A 21,212-nucleotide genomic window follows, 5' to 3' on the forward strand; every position below is an offset into this window, starting at 1 on the left:
CAGTTTGTAGGAAAAAAGCAAGCTAAAAAATATAATAAAAAAAAAAAAAAAAGCCCTTTAGTACACTCCTGGTCTAAACTGACTCTTACAACTCACTGATGTGCTATCTGCATTGGTCCAGACCACTAGGTTTCCTCCTTTCAGCACAGCTAGGATGTTCTCACCACACACTAAGCCTGCTTTGAGGATAACTAAAGGCAATGTGCACTGAAACCCAGCACAGAGAGTTTACAAAGGCCATAAATACTGCCAGGTTTAGAATTCAGAGCACTCTCAGGAGTATTATCAAATTTAATGTAGCACCAGAAGGTAAGGCAGGGTATGAACAAACTCTGCATCAGGTACTATGGGGCAACTGCAAAGGTGTGAGCTTTCACACCATGGCAAACAGGAAATGGCTTATTTCAGTCACCAAAGTGCGACACGCTGTTCGTGGCTAAGTAAGAGTTTGCAGTGGGCAATCACCAGGGAATAAAGAGAGCACCATGAATCCACGACCTATGCTACCTCTTGGTGACTTGCTAGCATGCCTGTACTCTTCACAGAATATCCCTGTGACAGACTCTAAGTGTTATCATTATTTCAATTCCTAATTTGTTAATGTCAACAAATACAGTAGGGGTAGATGAATTCTATTATTGCTCTAAGTATCTCCTAGTAACTCTCAAAATTACTTTATTAGTTACAAAGACACTAGAGGCAATGGATTCAGAATTTCTTATTTTATTTTACAGATTTAAATAACTGCAAATAAAATAATTTTAGTCATTAGAAAATCAGGAAATAAAATGGGGAAGGGGAATCTAAAAGACTAAACTGCTGTGAAATTCAGATTTATAAATTAATGAGATTACTTATTACAGAGTGCATGCATTTAATTAGCTTCAGAAACAAAGGAACACATTAATTCATAAGACACATGAGGACAGTGGGGGTGTATTTTTCAAGATTAAGCTCAACAAAGTTTCTGAACTAGGTAGGCACCCAAAAAACTTGATAGTATTTGGTGTGCCAAATTAAACCAAACCATAAAATATCCTAAAGAACTCATTGATGGCATAGCATCATAACACTGCAAATTCTGAACTGCAGAAATTCGTATGTGGAATTTCTGCTGAATAGAGCCTTACAGTAAATGTGTTAAGCTGTTAGTGGTTAACAAAACTAAGTAAAATATAAAATGCATGCTCAGCAACTATCAGTTAAACTCACTGGCATTTATAGTTTTAATACATCCATTATCAGCAATGGACATTATGCCAGAAAAAGGCAACTCCTAGATTGTAAGGAGTTTTTTTAAAAGCTTTAAAAACAAAAGCACAAGCAGCCTCCGTAAGCAAAATAAACCACAAAACAAAAATCAAGGCAAATATTGCAAAAGAACTGCAATAATGTTAGATGAAAAATATACAGAACCCAACAAGCAACAGAAAGGTGTGAAAGATGTTGTAAGAACAAAATGACCCTTAAAAACAATCCAAGCAGCTAAACCGTTTTCCTTTTGACCTCATGCCGGTTTTTGTATTTTACGAATAAGCTTCAGAATTGTCACTCGTACCTAACCAGAATCAATGTTGTGAAGGAGGATCAAAGAATTTATTAGCCTTTTCAAAATCAATACATTAGGCAAAATCATGAATAATGTTAATCATAATCAAGGAAAGAACATGTACAACAACTAATGCTACAAGGAAGTCACTAATTTGTAAGTATCTTGATGTCTTTATCAACCAATTGATGCTTACAATTATATCAACAGAAGTCACAAGTTAAAGGGACACTGTAATTGTTTTTTTAAAATATGTATCACAGGCTGTAGATATAACATCTTTTCTGGTGTCACAGTTCATTTTCTATTCCTTCAGTAAGTGAATAAGAGAGAGAAATTTTGCACTTCCTATACATTCTACTTAGAAGAGCAGACAAGTCACTTATTTTCTCACATCTAATTTGCACACTAAGAATTACAGGTTGTATTTTCTCTGGCATGAATAGCCCTTATTAGCAGACACTTCTGCAGATTTTACTCAATAAAAATTATAATCCCCACGGGGACCACACGTATTTCCAACATGACATAGTATCACAAAAACTTACTACTAAGTTTAATACAGAGACTCAAACCATTTAATTTCTTTTTAGAAAAGTATTTCAGTGTCCTTTTAAACAGCCAAATATTAGTCATTGTTTATTTGGCATAAAAATGCTGAGAACATATTGTAATAAATGCTAGTGATTTGCAACAGTTCCTAAATTAAAAAGGATTCTTACCTTTAGATGTGACAAACAGTTCTGCAGGAAAACGTGCCAGTTATTTAAAAAAAACTGTTTCTGACTGACACACAACAGGCAGGTGATCAATGGATACAAAGCCTATGAGTAGGGGGGAAAAAGAATTGATCAAATTGCTCTTTTCAGACCTCCTAAGTGTTGTACATTGAGACACACGGTTGTTGCCTCTCACTCTCAGTTTTGGCACTGCATGGCAGCCTCTCCCCTGCACTGGGACACTCGTGCCAGGCACAGCGCCCTGGGTAACCTCCGGGTGCTGTAAGAGCTCAAGGTGTCAGACTGCAGCAGTGACACCAAGGTGAAGCTCATCCCCCAGCAAGGCCTGATCTCCAACAAGGACTGAGAGCAGTCTGACCCTTCATACAATACTCATGCTTTCCCTGCAATCACAAGTCTCAATTCATGTAGTCCTACATGCTGGGCAGGTGAACTGCCTCCAAGAATATTCAGGAAAAACATCAACTCAGTAAAAACTGAGGCAGACTAAGATGTCAGAAATGCTACTTCTACTCAAGATCTAATTTTAGCAAGGAATGAGCCATGATATAATTTAATTTAAATAAATCTGTGAATATGCAGAGTATGATTTAGCTATGCTTTAGTAACATACGATTTGTTTACGTACCACGTACTTTAACACATAATGATGATTAGTACCAAATCTGACTGCAGATTTGCTTGTTATGAAGCAAAATTAAAGGATGAGTAGGTAAATTGTACTCTGATACAATGTTTCTAACTTCATAAATAAAATATTTTTAATACTAACATCAACCACTTTATGTTTTTCTTACATAAGAAGTTTAACCAATACAATGATATATGCTTTATATGTGCAGAATACTAGAAAGTAAAGCTTGTCCCTGACATGAAAGTGAGAATAAAACATTTTAAATTCACTTGCACTTACTGAATATACCAACTGAAATGCAAAAATTAGCTCTACATTTTCAGCAAAGTGAAGTGAATTGACTTGAAACATGGCTGCCATAGTCATCAAAAATAACCAAATAGTGCATAAATAAGAGATAATAAAAAAAAATTGGAAAAAGAAAAACAAGAAGAGGAGACAGAGCAGGGCTATTAAGAGGACGCTATTTTACTGGAAAAGTCTTGTCTGACACTTGCATCTTTTAATTAACCCTAATTTAAATATATTCAGACTCTCTGAATGCAAGGTTTTTATTAAAAAAAATTAGGTTAAATAACTCAGCTAAAACCCACTAAAATAATCAAAAACAAGTACTGATTTTAAGACAATCTCACATATGAGATAACAAGAGCACATATCTGCACAAAGAAACAAAGCAGAATTAGAACAAACACACATACACTGTGGGAATTTAATTATACTGAGACATTAAGATTTAAATTAATATGGCTGATAAGCTTTTCCTCATATAGTGTACTAGCTTAAGAGCCTAAGATGAACAAAATAGAGAAGTTGAAATATTTCTTTAAAATACCAGCGAGTGCTTCTTTCTTGAACTCAATTCAAAGGTAGTCTGATAAAGCATCTCCACAAAATTTTTCAAACATGGCACATTCACTTCATTTTTAACAGCCTATTAAAAAAATACACAAATTAATGGGCTGAAAAATTTACACAGAAGGCCATTTAAATATACATTAATATGTTTACTAATTTAAAACCATTCAAAAGTTACATTTTACATTAGGAAGGCATTTGAGTGTATTTATCTGAAATATAAACAGAAGCATAAGAAATCATGCCAAACACTACAACCACACAGCTAAAATTAACAATTAAAACAAACATACACCCCAGCAAAACAGTCCACTACAAAAAAAAGCTTTAAGAATGTGGTCTCCGTTCCACACTTAAAGAAGAAAATGTATTTGATACCAACTAACAAAAACTACATTGAAACTCTTCATATGCATATTTTCATTTATTTAAAAAATTAGTATCTGTAACTTTAACAGTTCCCCTCTTAACTGCTCCTGTTTTCTTTTTCGTCCTCCAATACTAAAAACTGAAAATTTAAGAAATAATCCACAGGATTACCAGTCAACCAATCATGCAAGTTGTCTTTGCTCAGCTTTCAGAATTAATGGAACATACATGGAGCCCTGCATCCTTTTGACCTGCTCTGTTCTTGCACACAGAATAAGTTTCCTTCCACAACCCAGGCAGCTATCACCTTCTTCACTGAAACCTCTGCAAGGCTCTTAGGCTTCTCTCCGGATACCTATGATGATCCATTTAAACAATACTCTCAACCTACTGTTTTAACCTGTTTCTGCTTTATTTATCAAATTGAAGGGTGGGATGTTGGAGACTGAATTTGCTTTTCTTGGAAGAGGTCCTCTGTACATATAATTTCCTAACAATGTAAGATAATTTTTGTTATTTGTAGTTATTAATATTATATAGACATATCAACTAACACTATATAAAGAAAAATCATGCCCACCTTGCTAAGAACACTCTAAAAACATTCATGATGTAGAAGCATAAAAATAGCATGTATCTCTGTAATGTGTACAGATCCAAGAAGAACTGAGAAAGTAGTTACAATTTAAATCACTTCTGATGTACCAGATTATTTATCTTTTGCTATTCTTAAGCTATAGGTTGATTAGTACTCTGCTAGCTCCACATGAGAAATCAGTCAGTTGCTGTCATCACCACATTGTTGCTTTGGGATATAACCTTAGGCTTTCAGAGCAGCCCTAACTTCCCTGCCACAAAGTGTGCTGTGATTCGTCATACCTGCAGGGTCCAAATCAGGTCAGGTTTCTTAAAATGCCTGAATGACTAAGCAAGAGAATGACAGTAAAGTCTCAATGCTGAAACCCAACAGCTTCTTCACTTGAGTGATTTTCTGTATCCAAGATACAGAAAAATCTACATTCAATTCCTTCAGCCGCATCAAAAATATTCAAACTTGCATCTCACATCTTTCAAGAGAATGACTAACCTGCTCAACTGCACCTCACTCTGGAAGCAGGCTCTTTGCTTCTATTTAAGAAGCTCCATTTGTATGAAATGATTAGACACTCAATGAGACAGAAGGAAAGATCAAGCCTCCCTCCCCAACTGTCTGAAGCGCTGATTCAGGCTGTGCTTGTAGGAAGGGATCACACACCACCACAAGTGCTCCGCACAGCCGGCGTTCCTGCCTCCACCCTTGCCACCAGATAGTCCCAACTCCCAAATGCTGCTTCTTCCTCATATTGTAAGGGCAGTTTTCACCATGTTTATGATTCTGCAAACTAATATTTGCATTTACCTAAATGCTAAGTAGTTTCGGCACTCCCACACCAACTGCCAAGCAAATATGGAACTCAAAACAACAAAATGTGTTCACTCTTTAATAGTACAAGATATTCTTCTCTAGAAGAGTGTAAGCATGCCTGGGTAAGATCAAAACTTCTTCCAATAAACAGTTACTAGAACTACCTCTTTCTAGTTATGTCTTATGAAAAAAGATTGTCTCCTTTCTAATTTAAACATTAAAAAAAAACCCCAAACCCCCAAGAATACAAACCTAACCAACCAAACAAAACCAGCCAAAACAAAAAACTCACCGACAAACAACAACAAAAAAACCCCACCCAAACCCCCCCCCAAAAAACCATGACTCAGAGCAGGGAAGGAAAAGAAGCATTTGCCCATGGCCCAGGGCAAGGTAAACTATTTAAAAGAGGATGAAGAGTTCAGAGAGAGTTATCTTTCTTTCTCCTATGATCTTGCTCAGATGGGATGCCCACCCAGCGTGCTTGTCTTTGTAGATCCCATTTTACTAAACAAGATCTACATGTCCCAGTTCTCCACATATAGCAAGATACGTCCCTATGATTAGTTGCAACATAGAACCACAACCTGCCATTTTTGGAACTGCATGCCAAACACAGTGCGGCCTGGCATCTGCTAATACGACTAACATTTTAGACAACAATCATACCAAATATCAATCTACTATGAAGAAATTAACTGAGTTGTGATAAATGTCAACTTGAAGTATGTATACTCAGGTGCCATTATTTCTTCTTGACCTGTTGAACAAGCTTCACACAGCCAAGCAGAGCAGCCTGGGAGAAAAGAGAGCCTGTCTTGACTGAAACATTCTCACAAGCAGCATTACAGCCACTGTACATCCAACACTGTGATGATATCAAGGATTTTTTTCCTTGTTCATGGCTGCTGTGTGAAATTTCTACTTTTAGATTTAAAGCACACACAGGAGACAATGGACTGCACTTCCACTTGAAGGATTAAGTCTAGCGGACATTCACCTCTACGAATGATTTTTATTTAATTAGCCAAAACATACATTCTTCCTTCTTGCATAAGAGTTCACACTCTCCTTATCAGACTGCAAAAATGTTATGTATCTCAGCTTATTCTAGAAAGAGCTTAACAGGTTTCAGCTAACAAAGAAGAGTCAACAAGACCCTTGAGAAAACAAATATTAAACCAAGGAAATTTCAAATTTTTAGAGCATGTACAAAATTACACAATGGTCTGATAATAAAGGTGTCTAGAAAACAGACAATTTTTTTAAGTTCTGAAAAAACTTTGGAAACTAGCTAAAACACACGCCAACATATCTCCCTTTAAGACCGTGAAGGTGATTGTAATCTACTTAACAGTCACAGAACGGTTTGTGTTGGAAGGGACCTTAAAGATAACCTAGTTCTAACTCCCCCCTCTGCCACGGACTGGGACACCTTTCACTAGACCAGGTTGCTCAGAGCCCCATCCTACCTGGCCTTGAACACTTCCAAGGATGGGGCATCCACAACATCTCTGGGCAACCTGTTCCAGTGCCTCACCACTCTCCCAGTGAAGAACTTCCTCCCTACCCTCTTTCAGTTCAAAGCTGTTCAGCCTTGTTCTATCACTACATGCCCTTGTAAAAAGTCCCTCTTCAGCCTTCTTGTAAGCCCTCCTTAGGTACCAGACATCTTTTTGAATCTAAAAAAATGTAATATTTTGAGGATTAATTGAAGCAATTTTAATAATGAGAGCCCAATTTAATGTGGGAGGAACAGTGTGGCAGGGGGGGGTTAAAATACTTACAGCAGCCACAGGTATGAGAATTTCCACAAACAAACCAGCAAGTGCATGTTTTATATCTTTATCTTTTACTTCCAGGAAGTATTGAGCACACTCCTTAGTAAGAAAACATTAGAAAAATAATTAGAAAAAGGAATACGAACAAAACTATGCCATAAAAAACCCTAGCAGTATAACATTAGCTGCCTGTTTTAATTTAAAACATGCAATGTATTAGTTAGTCTTATATTCCTTAACAGTATCAACTTCACAAAATGTAAGAAACTTTAAAATCTGTTTGCCCAGCAATACACCTCAATAAATTGAAAGAACATTTGTAATACCAGATAGCTATTTACTTTTTACTCAGAATATAAAGATTACTCAGAATACAACAGAATATAAATAAGCACATTTTCCCTCAGATTATTCTGAAGCTTAAAAAAATTAATGCTTATCTCTATTAAAATTATTAGAAAATTATACTTTATTTTTATATACTAGTTTTCCTTTTCAAAGGACTTTGATGCAAAGAAAATGAATGATAATTAAATGTTCCATACACAATAAATAATCCATAGTAGGTGTTTCTAAAGAAAAGTATGTCTTGACATTTCATCTGTTAAGAAAATGATATATCAAATAATTCTTTTTCTTTAATACACTGCTTTCATAAAGACAGAAAATTATTTCATTGCTACCCATTTTCATTCAGTCTTAAAATTCGTACATTACAGGTTTGCCACATTACTGAGACAATTGTGAAAGGTTTCTCCTGATGCTGGGTACTCACAAACTGCAGAGAAACAAATAATTCACACCCCTGAAAACTTGACTGAACAGAAAAGGATGAAGGATGGCACACAAGTAGAGTGAGTGACTGATCACAGCACGTGTCATTGTAGCTTCATGACTTAAACATTTAAAATTATACTCAGTCCAGTTTTCTATAACCTTCGTTTACCTGCATGAACTGAAATGATGCTTCAAAATCCTCCACAGGATACATCTTTACTCGGAAAAACTTCATTCCCATAATCAAACTGATGATACTTTGTACTACGTGAGGACTCTGTTCTTTTTGTCGCAGTTCCTTTAATTCAGTGACAAACTTCTTCCTAACAGCTTGAAACCTGAACAAGGGTTACAGATGGCAATTATGTGCATTCTTAGTTACTTTTGTATGAGGTCTATAATTTTGAACCAATTTCTTTAGTCTGTAGCGGTAACAGCAGCTACTGTATGAGAAACGCAAGCAAGATGAACCCTGATACTTCAAATCCAGGCATGTAAGAATGCCTACAATGATCAGCACATTAGAATGTACCAGTTAACTAAACAACAGTTGACTGGCACAGGGTCTTCCTTTCCTTGCCCCTAACAAGCTGACTGCAAAGCAATTGTACTAAAGATCATTTCTTGATTTGTTCAATTTTACTGTGCAGGAACATAAGACAAACAGACTACACCTGGCTACACTTGACACTTACAGGATTAGTTACTGGGGACATTAATAGATTCTGCTGTATTAAATAGTCTTTAAGTCTACATTGGTTTGTCCCTGAACACAAAGAGTTAGAGACTGAACTTACTTTGATTGAGCAAGAACCCCTGTCACTTCTGCATATAAGTCTGCAATAATATGCACATTCCCAGTGTTGGTTCCTGAATACCTAAAGAGAAAAAAACCCCCAATAAATGGAAAAAACCGCATTAAATACAATTTTGATCTTCTAAACCCAAAGCAAGCTCTCAATTACAAATGAAAAGGTTGTTCCCTAGCAAGGCAAATTATTACCATAAAAACAATTCAATTCAAACATAAAATGCACGGGTGGACATCTAAAGTAATGTTTCATTTCTTATTTCACAAGAAACATATTCTGGATAGAAATTTTACTGTAGTTATCCAAACGCAGACTTTTCTTACTGTGTCTGCATATGCAAATCATTCTGTATATTCTAGGCAAAATAAACTCAGTGTTACATTGAATAGAGCTGTGTTCTTTCAAGATACGTTTTCAATTTAAAGACATCAAGTAGTGTTCATTTACACTGGTATTATCACCAACATGTTACATGCGAGGCAAAGGTGAGCAATCACAACAATCAAGCACAGGCTGGAAATACAAAATATTTTAAAGTACACAAGTGAAACTTACCCTTCCTTATGTTTAAAGTGCTTAAAAGCCAAGTTTAGAACTTCATGTACTAAAGGATCTGGCACTGGATGAACAGGTATCTGAAATGCACATAACATGTACATGTATGTAGCACCTATACATACATGTATGTATGAAGCAAATAAACAGTACCGCGAGATGCCCTGCAGAAATCTCTCCCACCAGTGTCCAAGGACACATCCTTTGCTGGCATGTATCACACTAATTCTGCAATATATGAACATCTACACCATCTGCAGTGGCATTCTTAGCCAAATGAGGATAATTCTAAGCAAAGTTAGATAGCTTCTCTAATTTTTTAGGTGACACTTTAGTCTCATTCTTCAACAATTTCACCCTTTATTTCAAAAACATTTAAGCTGACAAAGGGTACTGAACATAAATAAAATGTTATTTTTCACAGTTTTGCTTTTTGCAGTACATCAGCAGCTTTCCAAGACATATGAACTGAGGTAATGCAGGCATGTAAAGAAAAGACAGGAGAGGCCAAAGGCTTTATGTAACTGAGAGTATAATTACAGCCTCGCATATGCTCATCATAGACACGTTCTAGTTTTTAAAATAAAAATTTGAAGGAAATGATCAAAACCAACATTAAAAGCAAAGTATTAAAATTAATTTTCCAAAGCAAAAGAGCTTACCTGTTTTAGAACCTCTATTAAAACTAAACAAAAAATGAAATCTACAGCTAAGTCCCTCCTTTCAAGTAGATAATCTCTTTCACGTTGTTGGTCATCCCTAAAATAAGAAACCAAGAATGCAGGTATCATACACAAGCCTGAACACAAATATTGCAGAGACAATGTCTGCATTGTTTTTCACATAATCACTGTTGCAGATGTGTATAAAATGGATAGTTGGAAAGACTTGGGGGTTTGGCACTGGTATCTTGCCCCCTCCTCGTGAAAGGACCTGCCAACAGTCAAAACAACTTGAAAAGGGACAAACTAGCTTGGAATTACCAGTATCCAATGACATATCCACACCAAAACCATTAAGTCACTTCATGCATATCATCTACACGAGTTAAATATACTACCTCAAAGAAGTCTGTGTTCTTTCTACACGAAGTTAGGTATGGACAAATCCAAACACAACATACTTGTCACAGAAGTACAAAGCACACATTTTCTTATGAGAAAGCACAAAAAAATCAGACTTGTGCAAGAAAAACTCTTACCCCTTTGACTTTGTGCTTGACCGAGGTCTATATTCATAAGATTCATCTTCTGTTCCATTCTGACGCCTGTACCAGTCAAACAAGGTGCGTAGTAAGGAGGGGAGACAGTGCTCTGCTACTGAGCTCATAGAGCTTATCAACTGAAAGAGTAAGAAAAATACTTAAGCATGATAAAGCAAAAAAAATCCTAGAGTTTAATTATTCTTTCAAAGTGCTTTTTAATGTTAAAAAACATATATCATGAAACTTCACAAAGTGGCAACTTAATAGTCATTTTCACCTAGGACAATTACTGTTAATATCATACACTAAGTCCATTGTTATAATAAATTCCAGCAAAGTGTTCCAAAGCTCACAGGGATCACAAAATGACAAATTTATACATATATAACATGCATAAAACCATTGAGGAAACAGCAGAGGTTTTAGGATGTCCCTGAGTGTTGCTGTATGTATCTCTGAAGTATACACACCTTCACATCACAAATGACAGGTAAGAGGCAACCCTCCTAAACTGAGGAAGTATATAATTTTAGAAAACCTGCTTCTTTGGTTATTATATAAACAAAAATAAGAGCCTTTTAGATATTCTACATTGCCTTTAATACATCTGACTGGTCCAGGTCTCAAGCTATATTTACTTTTAGTACAACTCCCCTATCTACTGCTTTCTTTCAGAAAACCCATATGAGTAGTAAACTCATCTGTGCAACATATGTGGCAATAGAAACCATTACAGAAGGAAGACTTTAAGATGTTATTAAACTTAAATCCTCCAAGGCTTCCTTTAACTAAAAACTTTAAGAGGACTCATAAGTACCCCAGCTTGGCAAGGAGAAGAATGACTGAAGACAGCATAATGCCATTATCAACTTGCTTCCAGGAGGCAGCAGGGAGCAGGCCCATTCCCAAAACACAGGCTGGAATGGGAGAGTTACCACTCATCTCACATGGCTCACTAATGCCATGTATTACTCACCTCTTGGATCTTTCAAACAAGAGGTTTTACTAGAAGCCATGCTCATGCAGTAACTTATTTATTATTCACGATTCCAGATAACAACATAATACTATGGCATTACATGTTCTGATATAACATTAATGCTATTATTTCTTTTTCTTCGTTTGAAGCATCTTGCGTTTTTAGGCTTGTGGAAGGGATGGGGATGAGTTAACCACGAGGAAACCTCAAAAGGACCTCTCACCTCTTTCAATCTTCTGAATACATTACTGAGGTTCTTAACCAGTCAGTTATACAAGTCACAAGAATTAAATAGTGTTCTGAACTGATGGGTTTATTAGCAGAAGAAAAAGAAGCAAGCCGCATTTTAAGCTTTACTAAACTTTTTCCTTAGGTTTTCCTGCAAGTTTACACAGTTTACCAATACAACTACCATTCATAAATGTTCCAGTAGTTAGGCAATTTACGTTGGCTTCCACAGAAACAAGCATGTATCACATGCATTCAAAATGTCATTGGTAAAGTGCTAAACCCAGAAACTACTGGCATAATAAAGCATTTTCCTCTTGAAAAATAAAATGTCAGTTTTGCATAATAACTATTTATTTCCTGCCAAGTTTTGCATTCTTAGCATTCTAATGAAAAGGCACTGGAACTACCAGGAAGATGACATCTTTGCTCATATTGCATAGCATCTAAGCAGAACATCAGCTATTTCTCATTTAAAATAATTACTATACTGCTTGGATACTAAATTCAAAATCATTTTATATTAAAAAAAGAATTTCTTATATTAAAAATATACATTATATTTCTTAAATAAGAAAACTCTTTTATTTTAGCATTACATTATGCCTAGGTTGAAAGCAGCAATCCAGACAAGGAGTGCTCCTATAATACCCAGGAGGACAGGGCTGCAATAGTCATCATGACGTATACTTCAGTTCCTTAGAATGAAACAGCAAATCCTGCTCAAGTCTTAAAGGATGTAACATACTGCTTACTGCTTCACATAACATATCCAACAGCACAGTGAGAGGTAAAAAGAGAGATGCCAAATTACAGTAAGATGCTAGAGCACAAATTCCAGCTTTGGCCAAAATCCTGATCCTGAAAACATCACTCAGGTTGTGCCTAACCATGAACAAGCCTGAACCTCACACACATCTGCTTTCAGTCACTGAGAAGGCCAAGACAGGCTTCTGTGTGATCATAAAGTTTTGCTGTCTTAGGACAAGAGTAGGAAATTGCCAAGTATGTTTCCTACAACAAACAAAAAAAGAAAAATACAAGCTATTTCAGTTTCAAGCTGTACAAGCAAAAATATTTTAAGAAATGCAATATATGCTCTATAAAAAACCTCCTGTCCAGTAGCTTCCTGATGTGCTAGGAATGATAAAGGGAAAGCGCTGGTACTAAAATGCTAACATTTTTAACAGTTCACAAGTATATCAACATACGAATTTTCTTCTCATTTTCCAAAATTTCATCTCTTTTAGCTGAATTTTTATTATTGTGCCAATTAAGAAACTGAATGACAAACAGAAAATTTCTACTGTTTGAAAATTAAAAGCTATTGATTTTTCACACTTGGTTTTAATAGCAGCCCTCTTGATCTGGTTATGCTTCCAACAAAAATGACTTAAAATGCCATTAAACATTATTTTACTTTTTCATTAGAGGGGCAGGCAACACTACATGCCCTCCCCCTCCATCCCTCTTCTCATCACTTACTGAGCTGAGAGAACAAGTCTTAATTAGATACCACCTTAGTCCCAAAGTCTCTCTTGTGTTCCAAGCATGCTCCCTTTATTCACAAAGTACAACACTTACTAGCTCAGACCCCATTATCAGAACAGGTAAAGCCACATTTTAGACTCAGATTCCTGGCTCCATAAAGACCTCTGGATGAACAAGGTTGGCCCAGCAACAGCTCTAGCGTCTCTGCTGAATGCTGTGGCTGTGACCTCTGGATCCTCCTCATTCCCACGCTTTGCCAATCACTTTTTAAATCGGTAATCTTCTGCACTGCTGGAGAATTGTTCTTAAAAAGGGTTTTATACATTGAGCAACGAACAGAGAGAAGCAGTCTTAATTCCTTTTGCCAAACAATGTGCAAAATTCCCTAACAAAGTTCCCAATCCCTGTCACCATAAGGCAGCCATTCAGTTCTGTCTAAAGCAGTTATTCAGTTGCATTAAAATTCAGATCTCAATGAATCCAAAGTAGATTACAAATAACAAAAGAACAAAATAAGAACTCATACACATATATATACACACAATCAAAACCATTTTTTTGAAAGCACTGTATTTTCAGGGAAACTAGTTTGTTTCTATATTACCAAATTTTAAAAGTTAAGTATTTTATTTTTTATTTCTCTCCACTCAGCCTGTGTTTAGAACTTCTCTCTAGTTTAATAAATGACAACTAGTGATTTATAGAAAACATCCTTAAGTAAGGAAAAGGATTGCAGTAGGAAGGGGGACCCAGTTAGCAGAAAAAATTAAAAATAGTACTGATTTATATATTTTCCTAGATCATCCCTATCATGCCTATTTTTTAGGTTTTGGTTAGCTTTAAAACAATATCATATCCTGTAGCTACCAAAGAATTTAAACCCTTCCCCCTTACCCACTTCCCTTGCTTATGAGTAAACGTCCATTTAGGAGATAAAGGCAGCAGGTTAGATTAGAAGATATTAAAGGGCTGTCTGAAATCTTTGGTGGTGGTTTTCCATTTGTTTTTCTTTGAAAAGAAAACTGTACACAAAATATTACATGCTACTATTTGCCTCTTTTGGGAGGACAGAAAAGAGGTTCATGGATGGCTACTCATTGAAAAGTAGAGGCAGGTCCGTGGATTTCACTGCAATGTCTAATACCTATATCCAAAGAGTAATGGAAAGCGTGAGCCAAAAAATTCAGTTACAAAAGATATGGACAGAACACTGAGCTTCATACAGTAGATGCTATTTAGTAACAGTCAAGAACACAACAGGCAATTAATGGGGCTTCCTCTGAATGCTGCCTCTCCATTGCAAGAAAGTGGTTATGGGACACAAACATGCCTGTATTATTGAAGAATTAGAAATACAGACAATAAATATGAGTAAATTCAGCAGAGAGTCATGCCAGACACAGTTCACTGAGAGTAAGTGAAATGGGATTGCCTAGCAGTGTATCTATATTCTCAGCAAAGGACAAAGTAACACTTTTAATCTACCCTACAGGTTCTGCCATAGAATCAAAAAGCCCTCAGTAAAAGCCGTGTTACTGAAATACAATTAACACTGTTTGTTTATAAAAACATAGCCCCAAACACTCAAACAATAAGTGATAGTAGAAATAAACTAAGACTCTCTGCCCACTAGCACATTTCGGCATCTTTCTTCCACCAGTTTTCCCTGCAACCTTCAAAAAATTACCTACTCTAGTGGTTTTTACTATCATAGTCTACAATGGAAAATAAAGTCTAACTAACATTCAGAGTCTAAATCTTCTGACACAGATTCAGAAGTGGATGTTCTAAGTTATTACAGCTGTGGAACCAATATTCTGCAAAAAGAGAGCCCACCTTAATCCAATAAAAGTTGCCTTCAATTATATGTCTCCTACCTGATCAAACTGAAGATCTTCACCTCTTTGAAGAGATCTGGACAAGAGCTTTTCCTGTAAAAAAAAAAAAAAAAAAGAAACATGCATTTCACAATGTAATTGACTATCATCAAAGATAGATTCCTTCTTTCTCAGTTCTATTACAGAATAAAGAAATAACTTTTAATGCAAATATTTACATTGCTTTTCAGATAGAAACATTTCTGGAGATGTGAAGCATACTCCCAAAAATTAATTCAGTAGCTAAACAATAATAACATGAAATACTGACAAACAGAAAATGTCAGGGCCAAACAGGGACCAGCTGGTGGTGGGTGTCAAGTGTAACTTAGAAGGAAAGCCATTCCCATCTTGATTAACAAGCGTATTAATGTTCACATAGGGCAATTATTCTAAGTTACAATAATTATTTTTAAAATGTCTTCATAAAGGCAAAGACAAGTGTTCATTGCATATCCAATCAGTTCTTCTGAACTGCAATGAAACACAGCTAGAAGACCTACTCCAGGAAAAGAGGAATGTGAATAATCCTTTGCTTTAAATTGAAATAACTGTGTAAGGGACCAAAAAGAAGCACGATTACTAGAATTTTACTTATTACAATATTTATTGCTACCAGTAGCATATGACATACTGCGCTGTTAAAAGCAGAATTAAATTATATTCCTAACAAAATAATTTAGTAAGGATTAAAGCATTACAGAAACAAAACATTCATGAACTCTAATAGTAAATAGTAATTCTCACTAGTCACTGTGTAGAGTACAAAATTATACACTTACAAGAAATACAAATTTTATACTTGCTCAGGTACCCTGGAAAGTAAACAAAAATAGAAAATAGGGAGGAAAAGAAGAAAGGAAAAAAACCCAGGAAGAATAAAAAAAAAAAAAAAGAAGAAAAAAGGGGAAGAAAAAAAGAAAAAGAAGAAGGAACACTGAGTCCTGTGCACTGGCTCTGAGGGTCAATGATTTACAGCAACCCAAGAACCCAAGTGCCACAGTAACAGCTTTAAGGGCACACTGCAAAGCGGTAACATATATAAAGATCTGAGGAGCATTTTCTGTTATTTTAAAAAATTTTAAACTACTCTTCACTTAATAATATTATAAATGAGTCCAAAATATTATCTTTCACAAGAAAAGTAGAAAAAGTACTCAGGGTAAAGAGTTAATAGCTCACATTAGATTGCAGTAAGCAAACAAGGAAGTTTTGTGGAGCAAGGTACCTCAAGTAGTTAACTTGCCTGGTTTAGCATGTAAAAGGAGGTGTGAGCAATACCGATAGCCAGTATTTCTCTCAACAGCTTGTAACTCAGCACAAAGTAACTGCTCAGTAGTTTAGTATGAGACAACACCCATGCTGTCAGGCTGTTGACAAAAACTTAGAAAGTCAACATTGCTCAGTGATTAACACTTGCAAGGCTATGAGACAGACTATATGGTCGACAGATAAAAATTCATATTGCATGTACCAAATCCAAAGTTTGAACTGGCAACTTATTTTTTCTTATCCTAATTGTAATCTTGAAAATACAGCACAATATCCGGCATTTTCTCCTATAAATGCAGCTGTATTTGGTATTCAAAAGAACACAGTATCAGGCAACTTTTACAGCCTCTGAAAACTTTAATTCAACATTGCCCAGGCAAAAAGCATTTCCTTACTCTGAAAGTATAATTTGAAATAATACAGATACCAACTCACAAGTCATTTTCGCTTGCCATAATCCAAAGTAATCTGCTTAATTATCTAGGAAAATACTACCATTTATGTTCACTTCCAGTATGCCTAAATTAAAAATTATTTAAGAAGGGGGTTTCTAAAAAATGCATTTATTATTCTGAAATAGCTCTATTTGTTGATCAACTGATATATTAGTTAATATTCTTTCACTGTCTATTCAAAAGCAAGGGGGAAAGGTTTCACTTTCTTAACTCTTTCAAATTAATGTAATTTTACATGCTAAATCTGTTCAAAATACTGTTATGAGAATTTATATTTTGAAGCATATACTACAAGCTCCAGAGAGCACTTGCAAAGCAGAACTTCCTTTTAGCTAGCACTCCTCCCCCCTTTTTTTCAACATGGAAACGCCTGCTGTAGGTGAATTCATGTTATCTGTATTATGCTTTCAGATAAACTGCACAAATAATTGTTACCTTATCTGTAAAGCAGAAGCACAAGAAATGTTCCACTCTATACAAATACTGTATCACTGCTAATTAAGCTAAAAGAGAAAAACCAGAAAACTATTTCCTTAGGAGACGGAGAAGTGACTTTCTTGTAAGAAGATGGGAAAAGTCAGGTTCCTTAAGCCTCCTTAGGATACAATCTCCCAACATACCATGTTTCCACCATACTACTACAAAACTATCATACAGATAAAGAAACCCTGGGTTCACTATACCCATTGCATGTGTCTAAACCCAAAAATTGTTAAAGAAAAGAATGACAAATCAAAGAGAAGTGAAATAATCTGTAAGTCTTTTGAGAAAGAAGTTGAAATCCATGCCAATAGAGAGCAAACTTTTAAAGATAGCTCTGAAAGTTTAGCTTCCCTCCCATAATCCATACTAATTTACACACTTCTGTACATCAAATGTTTAAGATTTTAAGGTCAGAAAGAATAAAGACCTTACAAGTTCATAACCTTATTATGTTTCCTCAGCACTAAGGATCTTAACTGTTAAAAGGTAAATACCACTGTAGAGTTAATGTAACACTGACCAAAAAAAGGTGACAGCCAAATAATACTCTTGAACCCAGTCACAGGTTTATCAAGGCCTTTGATTTATTTGTATGGCTTTAAAATTTATTTTCTTTCAATGTCTTCTTCTACCTCTGCTTTGTCATGGCTCCAGCCATCTCACATGATTTACAAAAATCTATTCAACAGCACAAAGTAAAGGTCTGGAAATACTAACTGAATTAATAATTTAAGATTTATTTTCCTGACTTCCTGAAGTTCAGAGAGAGATGAAAATAATAGGTCTACATTTATCTTTTACAAGTGAAATGAAAAACCCAAAACGCTATTGCATTAAGCAAAGAGCAGTTTGCATCCATTGTGTAAAGGAGAAATGTCAACATATGGCAGGCAGCAGGGATCATGATGTAGACAGACGTGCATGTGCTGCGCAAACAACTGCACCCATAGAAAAAGGTACCACCCGTTGGCCCCTCTCCAGTATTCCCTGGCACCATCCTCTGGTGGCTAGCACACCTCAGCAGGGTGGCTCAGGTGTGCGCAGCAGACCAGTGTGCTTCTGTCTGTCCTCCAAGCTGCAGGAAAGAAACAGGACAAGGGATGCTTGTGCTTGCCTCGACTCCTCCAGCCTGAGGGCTGGGCAGTGCCTGCATCCTTGCCCCAGGGGCAAACAGAGTACTGTGCTAAATTTTACTTCAGACCAGCTTTTGAAAGCACGTAGGCAAGACTTGCAAAGTGTACAGTGCTAGTCTGAGCCTCGTTTAGTATTTCCACAATGGAATAAAATCGCTTGTGTTAGTAACAGGCTTAAATACTCTTGCTAGTTTTGATTTAAACATGAGACAACTACAGTTTAGTAATTCAGCAGCTTATCAACTTGGTGGCACATATAAAACTCTCTGCTTAAGTTCTAACCATCCATACTTACATGCAGCTTGACAAAATACAAAATAATTGAGTTTATCACTAATCTTTTTAACTGGTATGGTTTATGTCACATATGGGGAAGGCTGGTGTCATTCCTCAGCGTCATTTCTCAGCAGAGAAAGAGTATTTTTTAGGCTACAAGACTACTCTTGGGCTCTTTTTTCCTTTAAAACTACATACAGCCGCAAAAGATTTAGAATAACTGATTCAAAAAAAAAAAAGTGGTTTAATTTCATTAATTCACTAAAAGGATGATCTTCCATCCTGTCATTACACTTGCTACTTTCACTTAATCATTTATTTTAAGCATTTGCTGATAAGCTCTGCCTGTAACTTTGAAAATGCTGAGGTATTAAAATTTTGCAAGCAGAGAACTCTTAATTAAATTAGTAAGAAGAAAGTAGGTAAAATTCACAGCCAGAGAAACCATTCCATTAATTTTTAAAATCACAAGTCAGTTACTTTTAAACATAATCCATACATCCAGCAAAAACGATACTACCCCTCACCCAGAGATGCTGTCTTGATCCACAGCAACATTTTTTAAATTTATATTTTAATTAATTTTTGCTCCCCTACTGGCATGTTCAAGTTTTAAGAAGTGTCTAGCTCCCAATTTTGATTGGTCTGGCCTTAAATTCTCTCAAACAACCTCACCCAACACTCTAGCTTCATTAAAGATTTATGTAACCCTACATATATTCTCCACGCTTTCGTTTGTAGCCAAGTCATTCCACAAAATCAAATCACACTATAATAAAGGGCTTTCCTCTCTTCCATTAAAGCCTTTTATCCAATCACAATCAGTGTCTTTCTGGTGCTCTTCCAGCCTTTGTATCTTTCTTTTTATATTTCATACACTAGAACTGAATGTTCAGTACTTAAATTCTACATACAGAAATAAAGCTGCTTCAATGCTTTAGTATTTCCTTGCAGTGGGACACCTAAGGATTCCCTTCTACCTCTTTATGTTATACAGGCTCAGGTTGTTTCACTTTTGCACAGCTTTTGGCACCTCTCTTAATTTGCTGGTTTTCTAAATAGTCCTTCTCACCCACCAATATAAAATAAGGAAAGCTGGCTATACATATAAATTACATTTGATTCCATTAAAATACATTTTCTTTAAAGGAATTCAGCTTAGCAAATGAACCCAGACGAAACTGTTTAAAACCTTCATAGATGACTACTTTAGTAGTATTTGTAATTTCTTACCTTATCCTAAAGGATTTTATACACACTGTATACACACAAAATACTGACTTCAGATTCTTATCAGTAAAAAATCTTGACTAAGGTAGACTTCATGCAATCACCATAAAACCTCACCAGGCACAGAGCTGGGAATCACTCCTCTGTGAAAAGCGCATTATTTCATTAGTTTCATGGGGTTTCTAATTTTTAATCTGGCAAGATATTTCAATTTTGTATGATTAACAGATTTAAAAACATCTGTTTAATTAACAGTCAACAGCATGGCAAGGAGACACAACCTGGGATGGTTGACAGAGGATTTGTTTAATCTGTTCTAGGGACAAGTTTTGCAGCACAAGTGAACTTCAGGGCTATTATATTTACCTTACTACCAGTATTCTGGGTTAGATTTAACTCCAAACTAGCTGCGTCTGCAGGAAAAGCCCTCTTCAGCTCATCTCAATTACAGGCAGTCTGTTCCTCTGGTCAAGCACCACCCTCCCTGTTTATTCAGCAGATGAATGGAAACGGGGCTGGAGGAGCAGCATTTGTCCCACAGATGGACAGTGGAGCTACCTGCCTTTCCACCCACAGCATCACTGCCACTACAGCTCTCCTCTCATTTTTTAGCCAGGTACCCTTTATCACTTGTATGCTCCTTTTGCTATGAAGTTTTTGTGCTTTCTTATAAACCCCTCCTGAATACATGACCTTTTTGGATGTCTAAAAGCAAAGAGACAAGTTATGCAGGTGTTGTAGGCTTGCCTGGTACACACAGGCATATATATAAAGAATAGGTACGAAGAATCTTTCGTTTTCCTCAGCCTTTTATCTACTAATGGGTGTAGTTGAAGATGATTCCATAATCCACAAAACAGTTTTAGCCCCATATCTGTTCTTCTGTACTGCTTCTTAAGAAAACTTTTTACTAAAGTTTCAAAACTGGGGCTCAAATGCTCACATATGCACTTCTGCACATGAACACTTCAGCAAACAGTGGCTGCCAACAGAAGCTTTCTGTGAGCTGGCCTTCTGCAAGCCACAGCGAATTTCCAAGTTTAAGAAAAAAAAGTTGGTTTTGTTTGCTGTGTTGGTTTTGGTTTTTGTTTGTTGCGCCACCCA

General features: G+C 36.1%; 1 protein-coding gene across 15 annotated transcripts in view; it reads right to left on the reverse strand.

The window, feature by feature from the left end:
* Positions 1 to 21,212, reverse strand: part of FRYL (FRY like transcription coactivator) — a 170,046-nt gene that overhangs the window by 74,878 nt on the left and 73,956 nt on the right. For all 15 annotated transcript variants that reach the window (XM_017744378.1, XM_017744377.1, XM_017744379.1 and 12 more), the window contains 9 exons: positions 15,260 to 15,313; positions 10,682 to 10,821; positions 10,143 to 10,239; positions 9,481 to 9,560; positions 8,911 to 8,991; positions 8,283 to 8,451; positions 7,343 to 7,435; positions 3,759 to 3,857; positions 2,272 to 2,373 (listed from right to left, as the gene is read on the reverse strand). In XM_017744378.1, the coding sequence (XP_017599867.1) occupies positions 2,272 to 2,373; positions 3,759 to 3,857; positions 7,343 to 7,435; positions 8,283 to 8,451; positions 8,911 to 8,991; positions 9,481 to 9,560; positions 10,143 to 10,239; positions 10,682 to 10,821; positions 15,260 to 15,313 (915 nt within the window). The remainder of the gene's footprint in view (positions 1 to 2,271; positions 2,374 to 3,758; positions 3,858 to 7,342; positions 7,436 to 8,282; positions 8,452 to 8,910; positions 8,992 to 9,480; positions 9,561 to 10,142; positions 10,240 to 10,681; positions 10,822 to 15,259; positions 15,314 to 21,212) is intronic.

Source organism: Corvus brachyrhynchos, unplaced genomic scaffold, assembly GCF_000691975.1.
Source record: "Corvus brachyrhynchos isolate BGI_N302 unplaced genomic scaffold, ASM69197v1 scaffold17, whole genome shotgun sequence".
NCBI classification, from domain to species: domain Eukaryota; kingdom Metazoa; phylum Chordata; class Aves; order Passeriformes; family Corvidae; genus Corvus; species Corvus brachyrhynchos.